This window comes from Geotrypetes seraphini, chromosome 4, assembly GCF_902459505.1.
Source record: "Geotrypetes seraphini chromosome 4, aGeoSer1.1, whole genome shotgun sequence".
In the NCBI taxonomy this organism is placed as follows: Eukaryota; Metazoa; Chordata; class Amphibia; order Gymnophiona; family Dermophiidae; genus Geotrypetes; species Geotrypetes seraphini.
Genome location: NC_047087.1, coordinates 49,763,940 through 49,788,890, shown reverse-complemented (window position 1 = coordinate 49,788,890; position 24,951 = coordinate 49,763,940). Strand labels below are relative to the sequence as shown.

At 39.8% G+C, this 24,951-nt stretch overlaps 1 protein-coding gene across 5 annotated transcripts in view; it reads right to left on the bottom strand.

The window, feature by feature from the left end:
• PHKB (phosphorylase kinase regulatory subunit beta) overlaps window positions 1–24,951 on the bottom strand; it is a 379,505-nt gene that overhangs the window by 352,080 nt on the left and 2,474 nt on the right. For 2 of the 5 annotated variants that reach the window (XM_033940814.1, XM_033940811.1), the window contains exons 2-3: window positions 23,803–23,915; window positions 16,022–16,036 (exon numbers count right to left, since the gene is read on the bottom strand). The exons of 1 other annotated variant lie outside the window; for it this stretch is intronic. In XM_033940814.1, the coding sequence (XP_033796705.1) occupies window positions 16,022–16,036; window positions 23,803–23,857 (70 nt within the window). In that variant the 5' untranslated portion in view covers window positions 23,858–23,915. The remainder of the gene's footprint in view (window positions 1–16,021; window positions 16,037–23,802; window positions 23,916–24,951) is intronic. 2 more of the 5 variants (XM_033940812.1, XM_033940816.1) reach the window with 2 other exon arrangements.

The window sequence follows — 24,951 nt, the reverse complement described above, 5'->3', positions numbered from 1 at the left end:
GTTGAATACCACTCTCTCAAGTACGGTAGTTTTGTAAGAAATGGAAGGTTTGATACTGGCCAGTAGTTATTCGGAATAAGAGGATCTGCATAACTTTTTTCAAGGGTGGCTTAAATGCTACTGGAACACTGCCTAAGTGTCAAATCTTAAAAAAGAAAGTCATATTGAGCACTGGAAAATAATTAATAGCAATTAACTAATAAAAATAGTGCACATTTAATTTTCCCCACCACCAAATTTCTCCATCCCGCCCCACCCAGCTACTTTTTCGTGCCAACTGGCTAGAAAAAATTTCTGGAGAGAACTCTGAAAGGGTTTCCCTAACTCAAAGAACTGCATAAGAGACCCATAATACCAGCAAAAAAACCATTTTACAGCAAAACTACAACCATAAAACTTAGAAACCTATAATAAAACAGTTCCCTCCACTATATAAACAAAAGCAGCTCTTATAGCCCTGAGCCCAACATTCCTATGAGGCTGGGGTATGTCAGGCTCTGTGTTTAAAACCCTCCACTCTTGTTGCGTAATAAAGGTGTTTTGTATTTTCTTGGACTTCTGTGGTCTTTTTGTGGTCTGCTCACCATTTCCTTTGGTTTGCATTTTGCAAACCACCTGTTTAATTGTTTTTTGTGACCACTCTAGTTCTAGCCCTACCTAATTACTTTGGTTTCATGGACACACACAATGAATATTCATGAAAAAGATTTGCATAAGCTTGGTCTTCAACAAAAGCAAACCAAATTGATAAGATATGTTACATGACAAGTCTGGGAACTACTACTCTGATATACAGGCAGTCCCTGGGTTAAAAATAGGTTCCGTTTTTTAAACCGTTCTTAAGTTGAATTTGTATGTAACTCAGATCCTAGTATTCTGCCCACCTTCTCCACCTCCTTGAGGCCCTTTTTGCATCCGTTTCCATCCATCCCACTGTTCCCTCTCCACCACCACATCCAGCATTACTCCCTCTCATCTCTCTCTTCCCCATGCATCTTTACCTCACTCCTCTCCCACCTCCATGTCCAATAATTCTATCTCCTTTCCTAAGCTCAACAATTCTCCTCTTTCTTTATTTTCCCATGTGCACCATCTATCCTTTCCCTCTCACTCAGACACCCAATTCTCGCTTTCTATTCCCTCCCCCATCTCAGCATCTCTTTCCCTCACTTCCTTCATTCTTCTATCCTATGGCTCATGCTCCCCTCCGTCCTTCTATTCTGTGTCCCAAGTTCCTGCCCCTTCCCTCTTTCCTTCTATCCTTTGTCGCTCCTGAGTCACTTCCTTTCTTTCTTCATTATCTTCATATCACATTTTCTTTTACATTGAGGTAAAATATAACACCAATGGTAAATGCAGGAACAATCACAGTATCACTCACATATTTTCAGTAGAGCATATTATTTGTACCCTGTTATTTACACTTGTCCAAAATACCATTTTCCATAGGACCACTGAGGAAGAAGTGATTTTCGAAACACGGATCATGTCGGGTCCAGTCCACACAAATACAAGGACCAGTTTTTGGATATATTTATTGTATTTATTTTATCTATGCTACAAATGATTTTATGATTTTTATTAATTTTATTGAATAAATTCCTGCACCTTGTACATTCCCCTACAGTTTTGTTTTGGTTTTTTGCTTTGCATTCTTACTGCAGTTCTCATTGGTTCCTTTTGTTTTGCCTTAGCACATGAAAAGCCCATTTCCTAATGTCTCCCTCCTGATAACATTTGAGCTATTCATTCAATTTTATTAAACTTGTGACACTGAAAGATTATGTACTTAGAAGACTGTCCATTAATTAAATCTAGTCCCAAGATAATTTTCCAATGCATTCCTTGAAAATCTTGAAGTTTACAAGGACTTGAGGTGCAGACTTCCTAAGCAACAGTACTAGGTACTCCTTCCACATTATCTAAAGAAACTCAAATCAATTTGTAATTCAGCTTCTGGAGACTATCCATGAATGTCTCAATTTTTTTTTAAAAAAAAAAAAGACAAATTCGCACACATCTCTGACAAATTTGGAAATGCTTCTCTCTGCATAAATATCTAATGCCACACTCTTGGTTATCTCTGCTTTAGAAGTGGGTATCAACTGGACATTGAAATATATAGTTCTGAATTTTGGATTTGAGCAGATGTAGAGGGCCATTTTCAATATGACATCTAAGTCTGACTTTGGATGTTTTGAGAAAAAGGCCATTTTCTGCACCATAAGATGTCTACCATTTTTTTAAATGACCAGTCTAGACATTTTGGCTCTAGTTGTCTTTATTTTTTGGTCATTTTCGAATATGAAAGCATCCAAATGCAAAATGTCCAAAACCAAGCCATTTGGATGTAGACGGGGTCACCATCTATACTAGATTTACCACACAGACATGTCAGCAGAGAAATAGGGCACCTTAGGTGGCACTGTTGTGAATTTCATATAAAGGGTGTCAGGTATACATCTCACCAGAACCCCCTTACATTGTATGCTGTGCCCTCCAAATCACCCCCCAAACCCACTGGACCCACCTGACTAACATCTCAATAGCCCTTATAGTTGCAGGTGCCTTCATCCCTCCAGTGGCCATCTGGTTAGTTTGTGCACTTTTTTGTATTTATTTGTTTTTAAAACAGGTCTAGTCCCAAATGCCCAAATTGTGCCCTGGATGTTTTACAAAAAGTTTGATTATCGCTGCAAAACATCCAAGTGCTAATCCCACCCATAACACACCTCCAGAATACCTCCTTGAGATTTAGATGCAATGCAGACAAAAAGCCTAGCAAAATGACTAGAAAGTTGGTTTAAAAAATTGTGACTTGGACATTTTGGCGAGAAAAACATCAAAGTGCCATTTTATGCTGTTTTTGGTCTTCTTTCTGTTCTGACAATGAGCCTCATATTGAAACAAATTACCAAGTTATATTTCTAAAACCAGACAAGCTTAGTTTTACTTTTTGGTGGGCAAAGTTATGCTTAAGTTATAAGTATGAGAAAATAAATGCTGACATGCTAGGGCATACTAAGATATTCAAATTAGTTTGGGGTCCATTGACGTCTTTTGTAGAGTTGTTATAGTTGTTCTTTTATCTTTATTTCCCGTTGTTTTAGTACCCACATATCCAGGGGAGGGTGGGTGGTTTGGTATTATTCCCTGATGGAAAATGTTGGATGGGAGAGGGGTTTTATTTTCGTATTGATACTGATTGATTATAAGTGCTTATTTGATTATTATTATTTGTATGTATCTTGTATTGCACTTTTTGTTAGCTTTGAAAACTAAATAAAGATTAAAAATAAATAAATAAATAAATAAAACCAGACAAGCTAGAGGGAAAAGATTGTTTTTTCAATTGCTCATCAGGAAGCTGGTGCATTTCTTTTTTATCTTGTTAGCAATGTAAAAAAAAGTACTTTAGGAAAGAAGGCATTCATTTTCTTTGATCCAGATCACATAACCTCTTTCTTAAGAGCTAATTTAGAATAGGAAGTTAGTTAAGGAGATGAAAAAGGAATTATATGAGAGGGTAAGATTTTTATTAAACTCCACATATGTACCTGGCTTGCACTTTTATGAGGTTGGTATGTTCTGCCTATTAAATTTGTATGATCTGTCTCTTTTCTCTTGTATATTTTCTTGAACTTTAGTTCCCCTCAGATTATTCAAACATAATACTTTTACTTATATTGAGGGCGTATGATATTTTCAAATGCTGAATTATTTTTAAGAATTATCTGACTTTTACATAAAAGACAAAACAAAAAGGTACCAACCTCACATATTCAAATGCATATGATCAAAAGAAAGAAAATTCTATGGCAGTTTTAGATTTCATTCTCAGTTTTAATATAACAATTCCAATAATACTGATATCAATCATCCATGTAATATTTTACAGCCTCTATGTCTCTAAAAACCCTAATTTAGCTTTTAAAAAGAGTTATTTATTTAAAAATATTTATATTTATAAGCAGCATAAAATCTGTTTTACTACTTGGGATCTAGCTAGGTACTTGGGACCCACTGTTGGAGACAGGATATAGGGCTTGATGGACCTTCAGTATGTCCCAGTATGGCAATTCTTATGTTCCCTCTTAACTGAGGGAGAGAAACATTCCTTTTTTCCTGTGGACATGCTTGCTATCCTGGCCATTCTCTTGAACCACCACATCCACTCTGTAGAACTTTGTAAAAGTGTGAAGAGTTGCCCAAGTAGCAGATCTGCAGATTTCATCAGGTGAAATGGCCTGAGATTCTGCCCAGGTCGCTACACCTCTTGTAGAATGTGCTGCCAGGGAAAAAGGCAGCTGTTTTCCGGCGGTAATGAAAGAAGAGGAAATCACCATGCAGATCCATTTGGCAATGGTTGCCATTGAGGCTGGCCTGCCTCATCTCAAGTGACTGATCAGTACAAAAAGATAATCAGAAAGCCTAGAGTCATTAGTCCTCTCCAGGCAGATGAGCAGGGCACTGCATGTGCAGATGTTTTTCCTGTTTAGCAGAACTGTAGGCTGAAAGGCGGGCAGACAAAGTTCCTAATTAACATGGAAGGTGAAAACCACCTTCCAAAGAAAGGAAGGAACCGTGCACAGAGACACCTGACTCTGTGAAATAGAGAAATGGTTCCCTGCAGGAGAGGGCCTGCAAGTCCAAGATCTTTCTTGCCGAGACTTTGGCAAGCAAAAACTCTGTCTTAACTGTAAGGTCTAGCAGGGTAGCCTCTGAAGAGGCTCGTAAGGAGCATAGGCCAGGCCCTTCAATACCACATTGAGGCCCCAAGATGGGAACTGTCTGCACAATGGGGGTCTCAGCCTGAGAGCCCCCCTCAAAAACTGAGTGACATCCGGGTGAGAAGCCAGAGACTGAAAGAATGCCGAGCCCAAAAGCATGAGATAGTGACTGTCTGCACCTTGAAGGATGAAACCGCAAGTCCTTTTTCGAAACCAGCTTGCAGGAAGGCAAGGATCACCGGCATAGAAGCTCTCTCTGGTTCTACCTGCTCCCTGGCACATCATAATTGGAAGGTCTTCTAAGTCTTAGCATAAGCCACAACCGTTGCAGGCTTCTTAGTCCTAAGGAGAGTCATAACCACAACCTCTGAACAACCTTTACGAATCGAGGCCACACGCTCAAGAGCCATGCTGTAAGATCAAAGCATTTCAGCTTCTCCATCGGAACCAGGCCATGACTTGAGAAGCCCCAGATGAACAGAAAACTTTAGGGGCCTGCCTCTCTACAGACACACCAGGTCCACAAATCAAGGTCTTCAGGAACAAGTCCAGTGCCACCAAGATCACCAGACCCCAATGGGTGGCTATCCTGCGGATGATCCAACCCATCATGGCCCACGGTGGAAACACATAGAAATGCAGTTCTGTGGGACAAGGCCACTCAAATCTTCAACTGTAGAAGCAGGCTGCTTTCACATTCTTGACCATGGCCATGAGATCCATACCCGGTTTGTCCCAAGTCTGGACTATGATGGAAAACACCTTTTGAGACAGAGACCACTTTCCATATGCAAAAAGTGCAGATGTCAGCACTTTCCTGCCGACTGCGGTTCCTCCCGACTGCGGTTCCTGCTGACTAATGTTCCTCCCAGCCTCAGGCGATCAAGATAGGCTGCCGACGTCGGGGCCTTCCCTCTCTGAGTCTCGCCTGTTCGGAAACAGGAAGTTGAAACAAAATAGGCGGGACTCAGAGAGTGAAGGTCCCAAGTCGGCAGCGTGTCTTGATCGCCGCCCCTGCCGAGTTGCTGAAGAGGGCCGCGGAGAGAGCTGCAGATTCAGGTGCAGGTGGAGGGAGATGGTCAGCGTGTGCGAGCAAGATCCTGGGGAGCTTTCACAGTGACTTCCTCCCCTCCCACCAGCTCTCCTACTTGCCAGGGCAGTGATTTATCGGCAACTTCCTGCAAGCAAGTACTGAGAGTTGCTGGAAGGGGAGGAAGCCACTGTAGGAGGCTGGGAAGGTGCTGGATAAAGGGAGAGCTGTTACTGGACTTGAAGGGAATTAGAAGGAGAGATGCTGCTGGGAGGGGAGGAGGGAAAGGGATGGGAAGAGAGTTAATGTTGGATAGAGGGAGGAGGGAAGGGAGAAGGAAAAAAAGGAAGGAGGGTAGGGAGAAAGAAAAAAAGGAAAGAATCAGCTGGCAGGGAGATTACAGGAGGGGAAGGGGGTCAGGGTGGAATGGAGAGATCAGATGAGGGAAAGGGGAGAGAGAGGAATGAGAAAGTAGAGAGACATTGATGCTGGAAAGGGGGTCAGCAGAGAAATGAGAGAGGGATAAAGATGCTAGATCTGGTGTAGGAGAGATAAAAATGAAGAAGGCAGTGAAGCTGGAATGAATGATGTAAAAAGGAGAGAGGAGGATGGACAGGGAAGAGGGGCATAGAAAGAAGTCAGATATATATGGAAGGGGGAGAGGGCAGACATTGGATGGAACGGGCAGATGCTGGAAGGAAAAGAGTGAAAAGAAGATGAAAGCAGAAACCAGAGACAACAAAAGGTAGAAAAAAATCATTTTATTTCTATTTTGTCATTAGAATATATCAGATTTGAAATATATATCCTGCTAGAGACATAACTGGGGACAGCAGTATTCTGTTAGCATGATATTTCTATGTAGCATTCTATAATAACTTGGCTTGTTCAGTTTTCTTGATAGTAGAGGGGATATATGTGAAGGGGAGGGGAGACAGGGGTTTTGTTGGTCTGTGCTCTGTATATTTGTATTTATAAAATCACTATTGTTCAGAATATTGTTTTTTTTTTATACTTTAATAAAATACGTTCAATATAAAATTATAATTGCGGCTTCTGCAGATGGGATCAGATGGTTTGCGGGGACCGAGCTCGTGGAGATGGGGCGTAAACGGGGTTTTCAAATTTTAGTCCTAGTAGTTTGCCGGTCCACAAAATAATTATTTTATTTCTGCCGGTCCACGGGTATAAAAAGGTTGAAGAACACTGGTGTAAATAACATGAAGAATAACCTGGCAAAGCTTGAAGAATGGTCTGAAATTTGACAGTTAAAATTTAATGCTAAGAAATGCAAGGTCATGCATTTGGGCTGCAAAAACCTGAGGGAACGGTGGCTAAACAGGTTGAAAAGGTGATGGCGAAAGCTAGAAGGATGCTGGGGTGCATAGGGAGAGGTATGGCCAGTAGGAAAAATGGGGTATTGATGCCCCTGTAAAAAGACTTTGGTGAGATCTCATTTATAATTATTGTGTATAATTCTGGAGGATGCACCTTCAAAAAGATATAAAAAGGATGGCGTTGGTCCAGAGGAAGACTACTAAAATGGTGCATGGTGTTCGTCATAAGGCATATGGGAGACAGACTTAAAGATCTCAATCTGTATACTTTGGAGGAAAGACGGGAGGGGGGGGGGAGATGACAGAGACGTTTAAATACCTATGTGATATAAATGCGCATGAGTCAAGTCTCTTTCATTTGAAAGAAAGTTTTGGAATGAGAGGGCATAAGAGGTGATAGGCTCAGGAGTAATCTAAGAAAATACTTTTTTATAGAAAGGGTGGTAAATGCATGGAACAGTCTCCCGGTAAAGGTGGTGGAGACAGAGACTGTGTTTGATTTCAAGAAAGCCTGGAAAAGGCACATGGGATCTCTTAGAGAAGAAAAGATAATGGTTACTGTGGATGAGCAGACTAGATGGGCCATTTGGCCTTTATCTGCCACTATGTTTCTATGACTTCTTTCTGCTGAGGCAGTTTGGTTAGTGAGTTTCATCCATTGGTGAGGATTGGGCATCCCTACCAGCAAAGGTAAGATTGATGTTGTTGCGATAGTGGCAACAGGGGAAGAATACAATGTTCACCCCCAAAAATCCAATGCTGGCTATGCCCCTGGTGCAAAATTAATGATGAAGATGAATTCTGGACATTTCCTTTCATATTTAAAATAATTTTTGTGTATTTGGATCAGTTGAAATGTTAGGTAGGCCTGGAGGCCTACAACATGAGATCTACATAGTTCTAGCATCCACTAATTCTTATAAAAGACTTTGTGGGCATTTGTATCTTTGTCCATAAGTTTGTTCTGGTGGAAACATCACATAGTCACATCTTGCCAACGTATAAAAAAAAAACATCCCTTGTTAGGAGAGGTGGAGTACAATTGGGCGTATGCCACCAAACTGACTGCTGACCAAGGTTCCATATTCTCCTCCATTCCCATATATGAAATTTATTGAAATTTCAGCAGAAAACATTACAGATTGTAGGTGATGGACAAATGTTCCCCACCACCAGTTGAACTCTAAGCACTCTTCTTCCCTCTGCCAGCCAAAATCCAGCACTCTCTCCTTACCTCCACCCTCATCCCAACATCCTCTCCATTCTTTTACTGCTCTCAGGCACTCCCAGCACTTTACATTACATTACATTAGTGATTTCTATTCCGCCTGTGCCTTGCGGTTCTAGGCGGATTACAAATTAGAAGAGATCTGGACATTACCTAGAGAATTACATTACATAACATTGATTCATGTACTTAACATTGATTCATGTACTTTACATGGTGTGGTAGAGGATTATAAATTATAGGATATCTGGAATTTTCTGAAAGAATTTCAAAGTAGAGAATTAAGTAATAACAGGGTTCCGTGGAGAATATCAGTATATACTGGTTACAGAAGAAAAAGTTACCTAACAATGAAGGGGGAGGTTTATTGGTTACTGAAGGTAGATGCTTATTTGTGAATCTGAATATTTTTGGAAGGTAAGGTTCTAGGAGTTGACTAATGTGTTAGAGGGTGAGCTACTGCGAAGGGGGAGGAGATTTGTTAGTGGTGACGTGTTTTTTAAATAGGAATGTTTTGATTTCTTTTCGAAACACTTTGATGTCTGTTGTTTTGATCATCAGTTTGGTGATGGTGGGGTCAATTTTCGCTGCCTGTGTCGCTAGAAGGCTGTCGTATAGTTTCTTACGTCGGGTACCATTGTGAGGGGGGAAGGTGAATAGATTTTGAGTTCTCCTTGATCTGGGTGAGTGGTAGCGGTATAGTCGGTTGTTTAGATAACAGGGGGCAGTACCATGGGTTACTTTAAATAGTAGACAATAGAACTTGAATTGAATTCTTGCTTTTATCGGAAGCCAGTGAGAGTCTACATAGGCGGGGGTGATGTGGTCAAATTTGCTGGGACAGAAGATGAGTCTGATGGCTGTGTTCTGAACGGTCTTTAGTTGTTTTATCATTTTGTTTGGGCATGGTAGGTAGAGGCTGTTGCAATAATCTAAGGTGCTAAGTGTGAGGGATTGTACAATGATCTTGTAATGTTCTTTGGTAAAGAATTTTCTTATTTTTCTTAGGTTTCGCATGGTGAAGAATGCTTTTTGTATGATTTTGTGTATTTGTGTCTGCATTGTGCAGCGTCTATCTAATTGTATTCCTAGAATTTTGAGAGTGCTCTGCATAGGATATTTGATTGTGTTTACTTCCAGTTCTGTTAGTGATGGTTTTTGTTCCTTCTCTAGTAGTAGGAATTTGGTTTTCTCCGCATTCAGTTTCAGCTTATGGTTCATCATCCATTTTTCCAGAGTTTCCAGTGTTGTTTTCAGGCGTCCTTTGGATATGGGGTCTTGGATGTCAAAGGGGAGGATGATGGTTATGTCATCTGCGTAGCTGAAAGAAGTTATGTTTAGGGCATCTAGGACAGTGCCTAATGAAGCTATGAAGAGGTTGAATAGTATGGGCGATAGAGGGGATCCTTGTGGTACTCCGCAGGGGTTTGTCCAAGGGTCGGATAAAAGATCTTTTGACTTAACTCTGTATGATCTTGTTTGAAGGAATCCTTGGAACCAGTTGTGAACTTTACCTGAAATTCCTATGGCATCTAGTATCTGGAGAAGTATGGGATGGTCTACTAAGTCAAATGCTGCTGAAAGATCAAGTTGGATGATTAGTAATTTATTTCCTTTGCTGAGGTGCTGTCGGGCTATATCTAGTAAAGATACTAGTAGAGTTTCTGTGCTGTGATTAGCTCTGAAACCAGATTGAGTGGGATGCAGAATGTGGTGGTCTTCTAGGTAGTTGGACAGATATTGTGCTACTAGACCCTCTGTGAGTTTGATGTATAATGGGATAGAAGCGATTGGTCTATAGTTTTTTGGGTTGTCTATTGGGCCTTTGGGGTCTTTTAGTATAGGGGTGATTATGATTTCGCCAAGTTCCGGAGGGAACTGTCCTTCCCTGAGGGTGGTTTGCAACCATAGCGTGAGACAAGCTATGAATTTAGTGGATGCTGCGGTTAGTAAGTAAGGAGGACAGTTGTTCAAATCACATGAGGATTTGCTGTATTTTTTGTACAGCCGATCCAGGTCTGACCATTGTGTCGTTGGGAAGGTGGTCCAGGTCCTGTCTGCTGAGATGGCTTCGTCTGTTGTGGGTTTTATTAGTATCTCTTCTATGATATTTTGTGAATTGTTGAATGTGGTTCTGATTGTGATGATTTTATTTTTGAAGTGGTCTGATAGTTGTGAAGCTGTCGGAGTCTGGGTTCCTTGGGTGGCGAGGAAAGGTTTGGTATCTGTGAGGTTTTTTACAATGCTGAAAAGTTTTTTGGTGTCTGGATTTTCGGTGCCAATGAGTTTGGAGTAGTAGTCTTTTCGTTTTTCCTTCAGTTTGAATCTGTATTATTTGATTTGGGATCTCCATTCTGTTTTTTTGTGGTCTTGTTTCTGTTTTTACCATGTCCTTTCTAGTTGTCTGCATTGCCTTTTTAGGTGTAGGAGTTCAGCGTCAAACCATTTGTCTGATGGTCTGGATATTTTGTTTTTTATTTTTAGTGGTGCTAGTTTGTTCAAAGTGGATTCACTAATGGAACGCCATGTGTTTATGAATTCCTTGGGGTTGTTTAAATCTATTGCTGGGTCTACTGTGTTCCAGAAGGTGGTAGGTTCGATTTTCTGTCTGGTCTTGAAACTAGTTATGCTTGGAATAGGTTTGATGTTATTGTGCACCCAGTTGATGGTGAAGGTGTATTTGTAGTGGTCGGACCCTAAGGTAGGATTGCCATGAGCCGTTGATGATGTGGATGTTTTGTGTGTTGAGGTTGGGAGATGCGTAAGCGGCAATATCAAGTTGATGGCCCTTTTGATGCGTGGGTTCAGGATTGAGTATCTGGTAAGATAGGTTGTTGAGGCCTGATCAACTCCCATCCCAGCAGTCACTCACTGTCCTACTCTACTATAGAGACTACTACCATGGGTTGTCGCAATTTAACCACCTCAGTAGCTTCTTCCAGGCTGTGAAGAATGCTGGCTCCATATGGCCACAGCAGGTGCCTTCTATACAGGAAGATATTGTTTTTTCCCCCATGAGATACCTACTGCTGCTTCCTCTTTTTCATGTGCCTTGTGATCTGTTGAGTTTATGTTGATGGATTCTGTAACATGTAGTTTTACAAAGAACATACATTGAACTCTTAAGACTTCATTTTTTAGTGTCCAAAACGTAAAACTTTGCAAATAGCACGTATAACCCATATGTGTGTTTGCCTCTCTTTCCAGTTCTGTATGTTTACCTGTTTTGTGTGTCTATACACGTGAGGTGTTAGGGCAGTTTGGGAGTTGTGAGAGTTGAAAGCAGGGAGAGTCAGTTTGAAAGGAACTAACTGCTGTTTCACTGTATTTAAATTTCTATGCTACAGAAAATTAAACTCTTCTGCCATAGAAATGAACTGGACCATTTTTATGGAGGGTTTATTTCTTTGGAACTCCCAGCTTATTCTGGTCCACTTGCAAAATTGGCATGCCTTTTCACTAATTTTCCTCCAAATATCAAGTTCCATATCATTTTATTAAATTTTCAGAGTGCTCTTTTTGTCCCCAGACATTCTTGATCCTTTTTGTATAATTCTTTCCAAATTGTGAATCAAAGAGTATGCTCTAAAAATATACTGCTCCTTGATGGTTCCTGCTGAGACCAAACCAAGAGAAGCTACCATTCACAAGTGTATTATATATATACAGATCAGATATTTTGAACTTTTACCTTTAAACTACACATCAATACAATAAAGAAAACATTAAATCAGTTCATATGGACAGTTTCATAGAGTGATCACACCTTAATCTGAAAGTAATGTTACCCTCATAGTATTGTGTCTAAGAGTCCTTTTTGCTTTTGCCATGTTTCCTTGAATTTCATTACATTTTTGTCTGCCACCAGGGGCCCAAGTTCACAACTTCTATTAGGCAAATAAATTGATGCATTAAAGCTATCAATTGATATTGGGGTTTCAGGTTGAAATCAGCATTAACTACATCCTGGCCTTCAATCTATGGTGTTAAATACTTTTAACTTATTGTTATGTACAAATGAGTATGCTATAGACGTACAAATACAAGCCCTACAATTAAAGCATTCCAGTCAAAATATGCTTGCAGTCTAACTATGCAATCATTTTCAAGTCCTTTAGAAATAAGGGGATATAAGCTGTAAACAAAAATAGAACTCTTCTTTAAGTCAGTCATACTATTTGAATTCTGAATGGAAAAAGATGTTGACAGCAAACTAATGCCCAATACGCTTTTGCAGAAATATTATTCTTTATAGCCAACTAAAAATACCTTCATCCAAAGTCTTGTGCATACTCTATTGCAGGGGTGCCCACACTTTTTGGGCTTGAGAGCTACTTTTAAAATGACCAAATCAAAATTATCTACCAACAATAACATTTTTTAAAAAACTACAAAGCACACTGAAAGGCAGAGAAACTGTTAATTATCATTCATATTCCGAGGGTTTTTCAAAGAAATCAAGGCAGATGACTCTATTCTATGTCACCTCAGTAACAACCATACAAAAATAGACAAATATACCCACTCCCTTTTTACTAAACCGCAATAGCAATTTTTAGCACAGGGAGCTGCGCTGAATGCCCCGTGCTGCTCTCAACACTCATAGGCTCCCTGCGCTAAAAACCGCTACTGTGGTTTAGTAAAAGGGAACCATAGTGCAAAATATAGACAGCAGATATAAATTCTCAAAACGGACACATTTTGATCACTAAATTGAAAATAAAATCATTTTTCTTACCTTTGTTGTCTGGTAATTTCATCAGTCTCTTGTTGCATTTTATTCTTCTGACTGTGCATCCAATATTTCTTCCCTTCTTTCAGCCTCCTTTATGCTTCCTCTCCTCCAGACCTATCTCTCCGCCAACTTTTTCTTTCTTTCTCTCTGCCCCCTTCTTTCTTTCTATCTCCCTGTTTCCCCTTTCTTTATGTTTCCCTTCTTTCTTTGTCTCCCTTGTCCCCCCTTCTTTCTGTCTCTCTGCCTGCTCCCTTTCTTTCTTTCCCTTGCCCTCCCCCAAGCCACTAGGTTTGCCGCCGCCATCAGAGAACAGGTCCCCAAGCCACTGCTGCCCCAAGCTCTCCCTGTAGAAGCGTCACGCTGACCAGCATTCCGCTCCCCGACATCAATTATGATATCAGAGAGGATGTTCCTGACCAGCCAGGCAGCAATTGGCTGTCCCAGAACCTCCTCTCTGACGTCAGAATTGATGTCGGGGAGCGGAATGCTGGTTGGTCCGACGCTTCTGCAGGGAGAGCTTGGGACGGCAGTAGGGGAGGTCGGGGAGAGGAAGGCTGATCAGCCCGGTAGATCGGGAAGGCAATGCGAGTCGATTGCGGAGCCCATCCTGGGCTCCGTGACAGACTCGTGTTCCCTCTAAGCTGAGCAGGTGTCCTCCAGCTGCATTGCTACCACTAGGGGGTGGAATATTTTCAGTCGCTAAGGACAGGTATGTTCCCTGGAGTCCTGCAGAACTTGCCTGTCCCTCACAATTGAAAAATGTGACAGTGAAACAGCACCCTCTATTGGTGAGACTGTGGGTGGAGGACTCCTGCTCAGCTTAGAGGGAACACGAGTCTGTCACGGAGCCCAGGATGGGCTCCGCAATCGACTCGCATTGCCTTCCCGATCTACCGGTCGATCGCGATCGACGTATTGGGCACCCCTGCTCTATTGCATTATGAATTCTGCAACACTGGTCAGTTTTTTCATTCTTTATAAGTATATCAAACCTGAAATGCCCACTGTTCTTATCTATTCATCCTAACTTCTCAATTGGAATAATGATTTATTTTAAAAGTCTGGTAATAACTGAATTTGCTCCAGTTCCATATATACTGTTTTGTAGTTGGAAGGAGTTGACCTTTATACATACAGTCTAATGACAAATCCTGGAATTTCCTAAATTATTTTAAGAACTGTCATATAATTTTTTACTCTAATCCCCCAAAACAGTGGCGTACCAAGGGAGGGGGGGACCGCCCCGGGTGCACACCCTAGGGGGTGCATAGCGGTCCGGGTCCGGAACATCCTGCCCTACTGTTGAGAAAGACCTGCACCTCAGCGCGGCTGCCAGTGCACCCCCTCTGATGTACTTGCTCTGGAGTAGAGTCGGCAGCTGCGCTGAGGTGCAGGAAGGTCCCGCGATGAGTACGTCTGCCGGCTGTGCTCTGGAAGTAGTAAGTTATGTCGGAGGGAGTGGACCCGGCAGACGCAGAGAGTTCCAATGACTGCATCTGCCGGGCCCACCCCCTCCGACATAACTTACTTCTTCCGGAGCAGAGCCGGCAGATGTACTCATCGCGGGACCTTGCTGCATGAAGGGAGCAGGACTTCTGGTATGGAAGATTGATGGAGGGAGAGAAAGGGGGAAGGGTGGTACTGATGGAATTGGTGTGTAGGGAAAGGGGAGAGAGGCATAAGGGGAATGGATACTGGATGAAATTGGATTGGAGGGAAAGAAAGGGGGTAGATGCTAATTGAAGAGGGGTGGATGGAGAGAAAAAGGGCAGATATTGGATGGTAGTGGGGAGGGTAGAGGGGGAGCCTATGCTAGATGAAAGTGCAGATGGGAGAGATAAAGGAGCAAATTCAGGAAGGAAATGGGAGGAGAGAAAGAGGGGAGCAGATGCTGGATGGAAATGGACAGAGAGAAGAAGGTACTAGATGGAAGGGGTAGAGAAAGAGGGCACATGATGGAAGGAGGGGATGAATAAAAGGAGGGCACATGATGGGGGGAAAGTTTGAATTAGTGAAATACTGGAGGGGTGAGGGAAAGAGGTGGCGAGCTGTAGGTAGACAGTAAAAAAGGAAATTGATGAGAGGGTAGTAAGAATGTAATCTAGACAGATGCAGAAAATAGATTGAAAAGGAAAATGAGGGAAAATAGGGATTGCAGAGGAGAGGTGTGGGAGAGGTAAGGTGAGGAGAGAGTTGCCAGACCAATGGGGATGAAAGGAGAGATGGAAAGGGGAGGCATGCAGTTTATGGAAGGGGCATAGAAGGAGAGAAGATGCCATATAGGGGGAGAGAGACAGCAGACAGTGGATGGAAGGAAGAGAGCAACAAGAAGATGAGGAAAGCAGAAACCAGCAAAGACAAAGGTAGAACAAAAATTTTCTATTTATTTATTGCTTTAGGAGACATGTGTCACTGTTTCTGTGGTGTTGCATTGTATGCAGAGTCCAGCTTCTTACTGGTTCAATTTAACCTTTGTCTATGTATTTCTATTTTATCCCCCCTTTTACAAAACTGGAGTGTTTTTAGCGCCAGCCGTGATGGTAGCAGCTCTGATGCTCAGAATTCTACCACAATGGCTAAAAACTACACTACAGTTTTATAAAAGAGGGAGGGGTTAGTTTGCGATTACATATTCCATACTAGGCAAAGGTGTTTTCTGTGTTCAAAAGACATGGTTTTCTGTTAGGATTGACTGCAGGATTGATCTGTACTAGTTTGGCTTGTTTAGTTTTACAATGGATGTATTGATGTACTGCTCACTGCACTATGTAAGATGCTGCCTTTTCTAGGTATACTCTTGTGTGACGTTTGGATTGTTACTAAAAATCATGTTTTTCATACAGATGGGGGGGGTCAAAAAACAATGGGCCCCGAGTGCCACATATGCTAGGTACGCCACTGCCCCAAAACTATTTGTTTTCTTTTGTAGACAAGGCAAAATCATATTTTAGTAATACTCACCAGATAACTTTCCTTCTGAGAGCAAAAGGAAATGAAAAGAAATATTACTTACTCATAAAATCCATATATAATACAGGAAACTGTAAAATCCATACATATTACAGAAAACTGTACTTTGTGCTTCCGCCCTGCACCATGTCAGATAGTGCCAAAGTAACTTATGTTAATAAAATGTGGCTGCAATAACTTATCAATGAGCAATTATGATTAAAATTCTGAATCACATCACAAAGTTAACAGGCAGAGTATAAAAACTAGAAGAATGAATAATTAAGGAGTCAAAAGGAACAGGGGATATACCTTAAATCAGCCACATAAAGGTCAATCTATAAAGGAGGAAACCAACTTCAGAGACCAAATTTCTCAAGAAAGAAACCTTTCTTCACATTTATTGTTTCCTTTCCTACATACACACACCATATAGACACTTCTTTTCCCTCAGATAATTATTGTATTAACAGACAATAATTCAGAATTAATGCACTGCATAAAAATTGTCCCAATGAAATTAACTGAAAATCTCTCACCCAGATGCCTTAGCTGTCACTAGTCTAGTCTAAATCAAACCAACTACCATATCCTCGGCCATATAGAAACTTTGGGTATATGCCTTACTCTATTTAAAGAACAAAACAACAAAAAAAGGAAGGCAACAAATCCCCTACAGAGGTACAAAATGAGTCAACAAAAAAGTAGGGCTGGACATTAGGTCTATTTGTACTCGTGTGCTGCAATTTCTATCCTGTGGTGGACATTATGTAAATAAAAACAATGACATAAAAACAATTTTATTAAAGACTTTTTGATTTGGATTTCTGCCTCTGGTGCTCCTTTTGAGATATCCTTGTTACTCTATTTAAAGTTCATAAACAAGGGGCCTAATACTCTAGTTAGCAGAAGCTCAAGAGTAATGACTTCATTTTTATCATCAGTGCAGCTGTATTTCAAATAGATGCACATTCATCACAGTAACAAATCCCTTCTTCTGCTTGTCATTCCATGCTCTATGATCAGAATCTCAGTTTTTGAATGAAAGATTGGAAGACATGAAATGGCCCATACAGCATGAAAAAAAGGTTGAAGTTTGTCAGCCTCCTCTATACTCTAAATAATAATAATAATAATAATAACAGCTTATATACCGCAATACCGTGAAGTTCTATGCGGTTTACAAAGATTAAGCAAAGGTACAAATTGATTGACTTTAAGAGGGGAGGAAGAAAGGGTTAATAGGATAGGAAATCCATTTTTGAGATACACTGTTTAATTTTGGATGGGAAAATACACCAACCACACTGGTTAGAACTTGCTGTCTTCCCAAAGTGCCCACAGGTGCTGCCTCTGCCACTGGTTGCCAGGGTCATTGATAGGCCAGGGTGCCTCTGCCACTGGATGGGAAAAGGACAACTCTAGGAAGACAGCAACTGCAAAACAGTGCCAAGTAGTCTAATGGTTCCCACAATTATGTTTCAGATTTTGTTCAAAATTTGCACATAGAATAGTCAGGGTGCCATGAGAATTTTCCCAAGATTTTAGAATCCTAACTACAATAGTCACTGAGCTGGACCCACTTGTCTGGCAGGATCTTGGCAGCATTGTGCACAGTGATGAATAAAGTGTCATTTTCAGCCGTTTGTAAAGTTGAGAATAATTGGTCAAGTGCTAATTTTTGGTAGTCCAGCGTAACTTTTTGTACTAGTTGCAACAATGCTAGTATGAGCATCATGGATACAAAAGCCCACTTAAAAATTTTGCTCAAAATGTGCCCAAAAATTTGTCGTAGTTTGTTGCAACGGATTTTGACCAGTTTATCAGCTGCTATAGCTCCAGAGCAAGAATAAATACAGACTTCAGATTTTTATCAAAGATTATCCTTGCTTTGGACACTACACTTTGCAACAATTCTACACAAATAACTGCATCATAACATTCCTTCAAATATGGCATCCGACACAGGGGCTAAAATTTGTCAATTTTTAGGGTCAATTATAAAAAAAGAGTCTGCTTATACCTTCCTCAAAGCAACACTGTTTGAAAGAAAAGATTTTATTTTATAATATACATGCCTTTTGGTTTTGCAATGCCACTGTCATAAATGTACAAATTCACCTCAAAACTAGGAATGCCACATCCACTACTTTAGTGATTGTTCTAGTGCTCAATAGAAAAATTTCAAGAATTTCTTAATTTGTGCCATCATAAAAAGATTTTGGAATGAATGCTAAAAGGAATTTTTTTTTGCTACAAGTCAAAGTAAGTCACCGTGCGATGGCACTGGAGGTACAACAAAGTGTTTAGTAGCTAGAGTAAGCTTGCAGCATCCACTTGAATGCCAGATTCTCACGCCTAAAAATCTTTTTGACTTTTGCAATGAAAGTATTCAAGGAGTTAAATCTGCTTTCATCAGCAAAAAGCAAATTGAACAAGAAAGAACATTGCAAGAAGAAAGATTCCAGCACAGCAACACATTAGCAGGAACAAGAGAACATCATAATTTTTTTGCCAAACAATGAAATGACAGTTCAGGTCAGCAGGGATTCAAATGATACAACATCATTGTTAGCCAGGATTAGTGACAATGATGAAAAATGAATTCTAGTAGGAGACCTTCAGCCAGAGCAATATATTCCTTGCATTCATGACAAAGATTGGTGGATTAGAAATGTGTGAAACCTCCATTGAATAGAGAGATGCCTTATCTTTATGCATCCGCATGGCCCAGTAAGTTCCTTTTACTAGCCTTCAAGAAGTGATACTTTTGAGTTCTAGAGCAGCATATCGTTGCAGTTACTCCAGCTCCATCAATGACATCATCTGGTTGACAATATAGTTTTCTTGAAATTAATCAGCTGCAAATTAATGAAGCATCACAAAAGTTCAAGTACAGTAGTCCAGATAATTCAGGCTTGGCATACTAAAAGAGACCCAAGATCAGGCTTCGAAACCTGCGGAAAAGAAACCCACCCGTGGCTGTTGTTGCATGGCTCTTGGGCGTGGCCCCTATTGCAATGGGGATACTGGTTTGCTCATTTGGAAACCAGTAGCGGCAAAGCCATCATGGGCCAATGCAACACCAATTTCATACATATTTTCCAGCCTTGTGATATGAGTTTATTATGGGCCTTGCACACAAAATATCCCATTGCATTGCAAAACAAATAAATTTAAATCTTGTAGACTAATAGTTTCTCTTTCAGATAGTACCAGTTAGAAAAAGATTCAGGCAGACTCTTTTTTTATATACTTGACCTTGAAAACTGACAAATTTTAGCTCTTGTGTCAAAGGTGCAAAATTTGAGGAATGTTCTGATGCAGCTACTCATACTGAATTACTGCAAATTTTACAAGTGTCCTGTATAAGGATAATCTATCTGGTCTGTATCTACTTTTGCTTTGGAGCTATAGCTGCTGATAAACTGGTCAAAATCTGTCACAACAAACTGCGATAAGTTTTAAGATACACTTTCAGCAAAGTTTTTAAGCAGGCTTTTGTATTGAAGATGCTCATAGTAGCATCGCTGAAACCAGGGCTGTGGAGTTGGTAAATAAATCCTTCAACTCCGACTCCTCAGTTTCTGGTACCCACGACTCCAGGTACCCGAAATTGTCTCCGATTCCACAGCCCTGGCTGAAACTAGCATAAAAAGTTGTGCTGCACTGCCAAAAATTAGTATTTTTCATCAATTGTCAGCTTTATGAGCAGCTAAAAATGACATTTTATTCACTACTGTGCACGATGCTACCATCACCCAATAAAACAAGGGGGTCTAGCTCAGTGACTATTGCAACTAAGGATCTGATATAAGAGGAGTTTCATCCCCTTTATCATTTTGGTCACTCTTCTTTGAATCTTTTCTAATTCCGCTATGGGGCTCATTTTGAAAAAAGAAAAACGTTCAAAAAGTGGCATAAAGGGGCAGATAGATGTTTATTTCAACAAACATTCCAATTCACTACTTTCAAAACATATTTTGTAGATAGATTTCCATAGTGAGTGTCTGAAGTGCATCCAAATGTGAAAAGCGAGTGTTGGGGGCGTGCCAAAGCCTAGGCTTTAGTAAAATATACAAGCATGCAAGGGTTTGTGAAACCGGTATATTTATGCTTATAAGAAAAGCAGAGGACATGAACTCTATGAGCAATTATCTGTAGCGAAGAAAGAAAATTTACATGAATATGAGTTTCCCAACATTATTAGTATTTCTTAAGGCTGTATGTTAAATTTCTTTCCAAATCAACATGCACAGCACTAAACAGAATGTATTACCCTTTAATGGAATACAACTATCCTCAAGTACAGAATTCACCAAAGAGAAAATACTATACACCCACCATGCCATTAAAACTTGCTTCATGCTAGGCCTATTCTTCACAGAGGAACATACTTAACCAGTTTAATGGGCTATGACCAGGGAAACAACTGAAAATGATGAATGACAAAACATGCTCTAAGTGATGTACACTAGCTATTACCAAATATCCAACACAAACAAAATATATCAATGTCTCTAACAGCAAGACTATAAAACATCTTTTAATAAAATGAGAACTACTCTGTGGACTATGAGTATCTGTTATTAAAAAACCAAGAACCAGTATTTTTTTACATTTAGAAATAAAAACCAGGTGGGTCTAATTTAAGGCATTACTTTCATTAATCAGCAGCAAATGAGCAAGATTTGGTTTAGGAAGACAAGTTACAAGGAAAATCTGATTACACTGGAAATGCTGCATTCTATCTTTAGCGTCAAATGCAAAGGAATATATTTAGATATGACCTTGTTACTTGGGTAATATATGAGTACTATCATTGAGCCTTGAACAGTCAACACATCAAAATGAAGGCTCCACAATTGTGGATCCACTCTTTTACAGAGATTACATTAAACACACTGCACTACAGTGAGGACTGGGATGGAAAGGTCAGAGGAATGACAGAAGGATGCTTACAATCTCCTATAACAGTGTTCTTCATTGCAAGGCTTACAGGACAATGGTGGCCTGCGGATACTTTTGGGATAGCCCGTACAGTTGCTGGGGCTTTTTCTCCATACTCCCCATCCAGCGACCCTCTCTTCTGTCAGGTCAGGTTTGCTTCGGTCCTCCTTTCCTCTCTACTACTACTATTTATTATTTCTATAATGCTGAAAGGCATACGCAGCGCTGTACAACTTAACATAGAATACACAGTCCTTGCACAGAAGAGCTTGCAATCTAATTTAGACAGACAGGACATCTCGGGGTGGGGAGATTATGGTAGAGGAAATGATACAGTGGGTATAGGTATCTGATAGCACTGTCCATGCCTTCTTCTCCCTCTACCCTTCAACAGGTCTAAGTCTAGCTCTGTACCAGCCAGCCGGCCTGCTTACTTGCCTCCCTCCCATTCACGCATCCAATGGTCTCACAATGCTGGGTTTTCCCATATGCAATTTAGTCAGACTTTTACCAGCCACCCCAGGGGCTTTCCCTCTGCAGCAACTTCCTGTTGCCACGAGGGAGGGACACAGAGGAAAGGCCTCCAGGATGTCCAGAAGAAGTCTGGCTGACTTGCAGCCAGGAAAACCCAGCTTTGTGAGACCATCAGGGATGTGAGACCATCAGGGAATGGGAGGGAGGCCAGGTGGCTAGCCAGCAAAGAGAAAGCCAGACCCACTTGGAGGGAGAGGAGGGCAGGAGAGGACACTGAACTATGCAGAATCGGGGCAGAGTGAGTGATGTGAGATCATGGAGCTATAAATCCTCTGCTTTGCTTCTTCCCTGTGCATACCTTCATAATTATTGGTGAGTACACACATTTACTCTATTTAAATTTGTTTTGGAGGGTATATTTAGTTATTTTAGGACCACATCCAATATTCAGTTTTTCAAAATTCACGGGTGCTCCTGGAGCGGAACCCCCGTGAATTTTGAGCAAATACTGTATATATGTTTATCTCCTTTTCCTATATACTGTATAGGTAAACCACTTTGAATGTATAACCACAAATGGTATACAAATCAGCTTCATATGAACTCATTCCTGCAAGACTTAACTGGCATCAAAAGAAAAAACGACTATGAAATTGAATTTTTACTGAATGCTTTGAGGTAGAAAAAATAATAAGATAATACTGACAAAATATTAAGAAACATGGCTTAATTTTATGAAAGTTTATGCAAACTATCCTATTCAATCTGATTACATTCAAATGCTCAGAACTCATTTTCCTTCTTACATATTTGGAAACATAAGCTTACAATAAGTCAAATTTTTATCTATTCTTTTATCACATTCTATCTGCAAGTTTCAAGTTTTATTGTTTTTAATATACCGACCATTGACAAGTACCTAGCCAGTTTACAGTGCTAAGATAAAATAAAGAATTAAAATAATACTTATAGAAGGGGAAGGAGTGAACATTGAAGATGTTTTACAAAGACAAACATGAAAGTGGGGGTAGAAGAAAAAAGGGGGGTAAATATTTACATTGTTAAAAAAATTTATATATATAAGTTAAGAAGGGGAAGGGAGAAGGGATGTAACATTAGAAATTGGGTCGCTTCTTAAAAGCGGTTGGCAGACTTTGGGAATAAGAAATTTAGAAACTGTGGAATGCATCTTGAAATAAAAACGTTTTTAGTTTAGTCTTGAATTTATCAAGAAGATTTTTGTGGCAGAGTTGGGATGGCAAGGCATTCCATAAAGTTGGGGGGACAACGGAGAAGTTGGTTTTCTTGGTGTAATAGTATTCTTTGATAGAGGGGACAGATAGTAGGTTCTGATCTGCTGATCTGAGAGGGACAGAGAGGGATGATGAGTTTATCCAGAAAGGGTGGAAGACGCGAGAGTTTGATTTTGAAGACTTACATAAGTGTTTTATAGGTAATGCGGTGTGTGATAGGTAGCCAGTGGGCTTCTTTCAGAAGGGGGAGTAACATGATCATATTTCCCTATCTTATGTATTAGTTTTATTGCTGTATTTTGGATAAGCTGTAGACGCTGTAATTCTTTTTGGGGAATTCCATTATAAAGAGAATTACAGTAATCAAGATGAGAAATAACTAATGAATGAACAAGGGTTGTGATAGCTTTGGTTTCGAGGATAGAAGTTAGAGCGAATAAGCCAGAGTTTATAGAAACAAATTTTTACCACGGAACTAATCTGATCATGAAAGGTTAAATCTTTGTCTGATTACTCCAAGTAGTTCTATTTTTCATTCCATTTTTACTGGGTAAGATTTAATGAGGATTTTTCCTTTTATTATTTCGTTGTTCTTAGTCAGAAAAAGTAAACCACCAATATCAATGAAGAATGTTTGCAGCAGTAATATGCACCATTATATGCAAACTCCTAATACGTTTATTGTAAAAAAAAAAAAAACCAACAAACAAACCCAAAAACAAATTTCAGCAATAAAATGATTCCTATAAATTCTGGCAACTTCATTTCCCTAAAAAACATAACACTAGCTACCCTTTTCATGTTTGCTTTTACCACAACAAATGATGTTGAGAGATCTAACTGCTTCAAATGAATGAATATATGTCATGTCTATCAAAAATCTATCAAGTCAAACCACTAATCAAATTTTAAACATAGAATTACAATTAAAGTTTAATTATTAAACAAAAAATCAAATGTGGAATTTTAGCATATATTGCATTCTTCTTTTCAGTTTTAGCTTCCTGGTTTCTATGATCAATTTTAAACCAAACAAAAAAGCATGCAATTCCATTTAAAAAAAAAAAAAAAAGCAAAAACATAATTAGATGATTGCCTTCTGGTGCACACACTTACCAGACCTTGTGAAAATACGCAGAGATGTGATGCACTCATCCTCTGAGCTGGCCATTTCAGATTCTTGTGGCTAATTGCAATCCTCTCAGGCTAAACCACAGCAATTCCCAAAACTGATTAGTAGAGGTTAGCAGCAATTACCACAAAATTAAAGCAATATTAGCCAGTAAATTTCATGCAGTGCAAAACAAACAGGAAGAAATACCTCCCCCCTCCTTTTTTAAAATTTATTTACAAAACAGTGTTTGCGGCTGCAATGCAGCAAAAGCCCCAAAACTTTTTAAAACTCTATAGCCTTGGGGTAGTTACTGCAGTGGCCCGAGCTTTCGAACTTTGTAAAAGAGGGGGGAAATGTATTTACATTTCAATTATTTTATCATTTTAAAATAAATTTAAAATATTGCAAAACATGCTTATTTTAAATTATTCTCATCTACTTATTTAGATTAAAATCATGGTATATTTTTTAGGGCCTCTTTTACAAAGCCACGTGGCAACAGCCCCAAAGCCCTTTAAATCTCTATAGGCTTCAGGGCCATTACCGCTAGCGCATCTTTGTAAACAGGCCCTTAGTCTATTTCAAAAAAATTAATATAACATGAATATTACGTTCTATTTGAATATAAAAATAAACCTGTGCTACTAATTGTAACAACTTTTACATTGAAATTTAGCAACAATTTGTGCACTGCGCTGTTAAAATTTATAATAGCACAATTACTTTCTTACTAACCACACAGAAAAGATGAAAACTGACAAATCAAAAACTACCTACATACTTTTGTAATCAGTTGAACAAATATTAATTCTAATTTGATGTGTGATGTAAACCCATTTTGTGTTAAGTAAAATTTTAAAAATGTACACTGACTACAGCAGTTTTAAAAATGAACATTGACAGATAGGCCAGACAGTATTGACTTAATTATGCAAATTAGTATACTAAGGGCTCCTTTTACTAAACTGCGTTAGGGCATTAACGCGCGGAATAGTCCTGCGTGCTAGACCTTAATGCCAGCATTGAGCTGGCGTTAGTTCTAGCCATGTAGTGCGCGGTAATGGCCTGCGTGTGCTAAAAATGCTAGCGCACCTTAGTAAAAGGAGCTCTAACTGTCAAGGCTACTATTAAGCATTATTTTGTCAATTTTT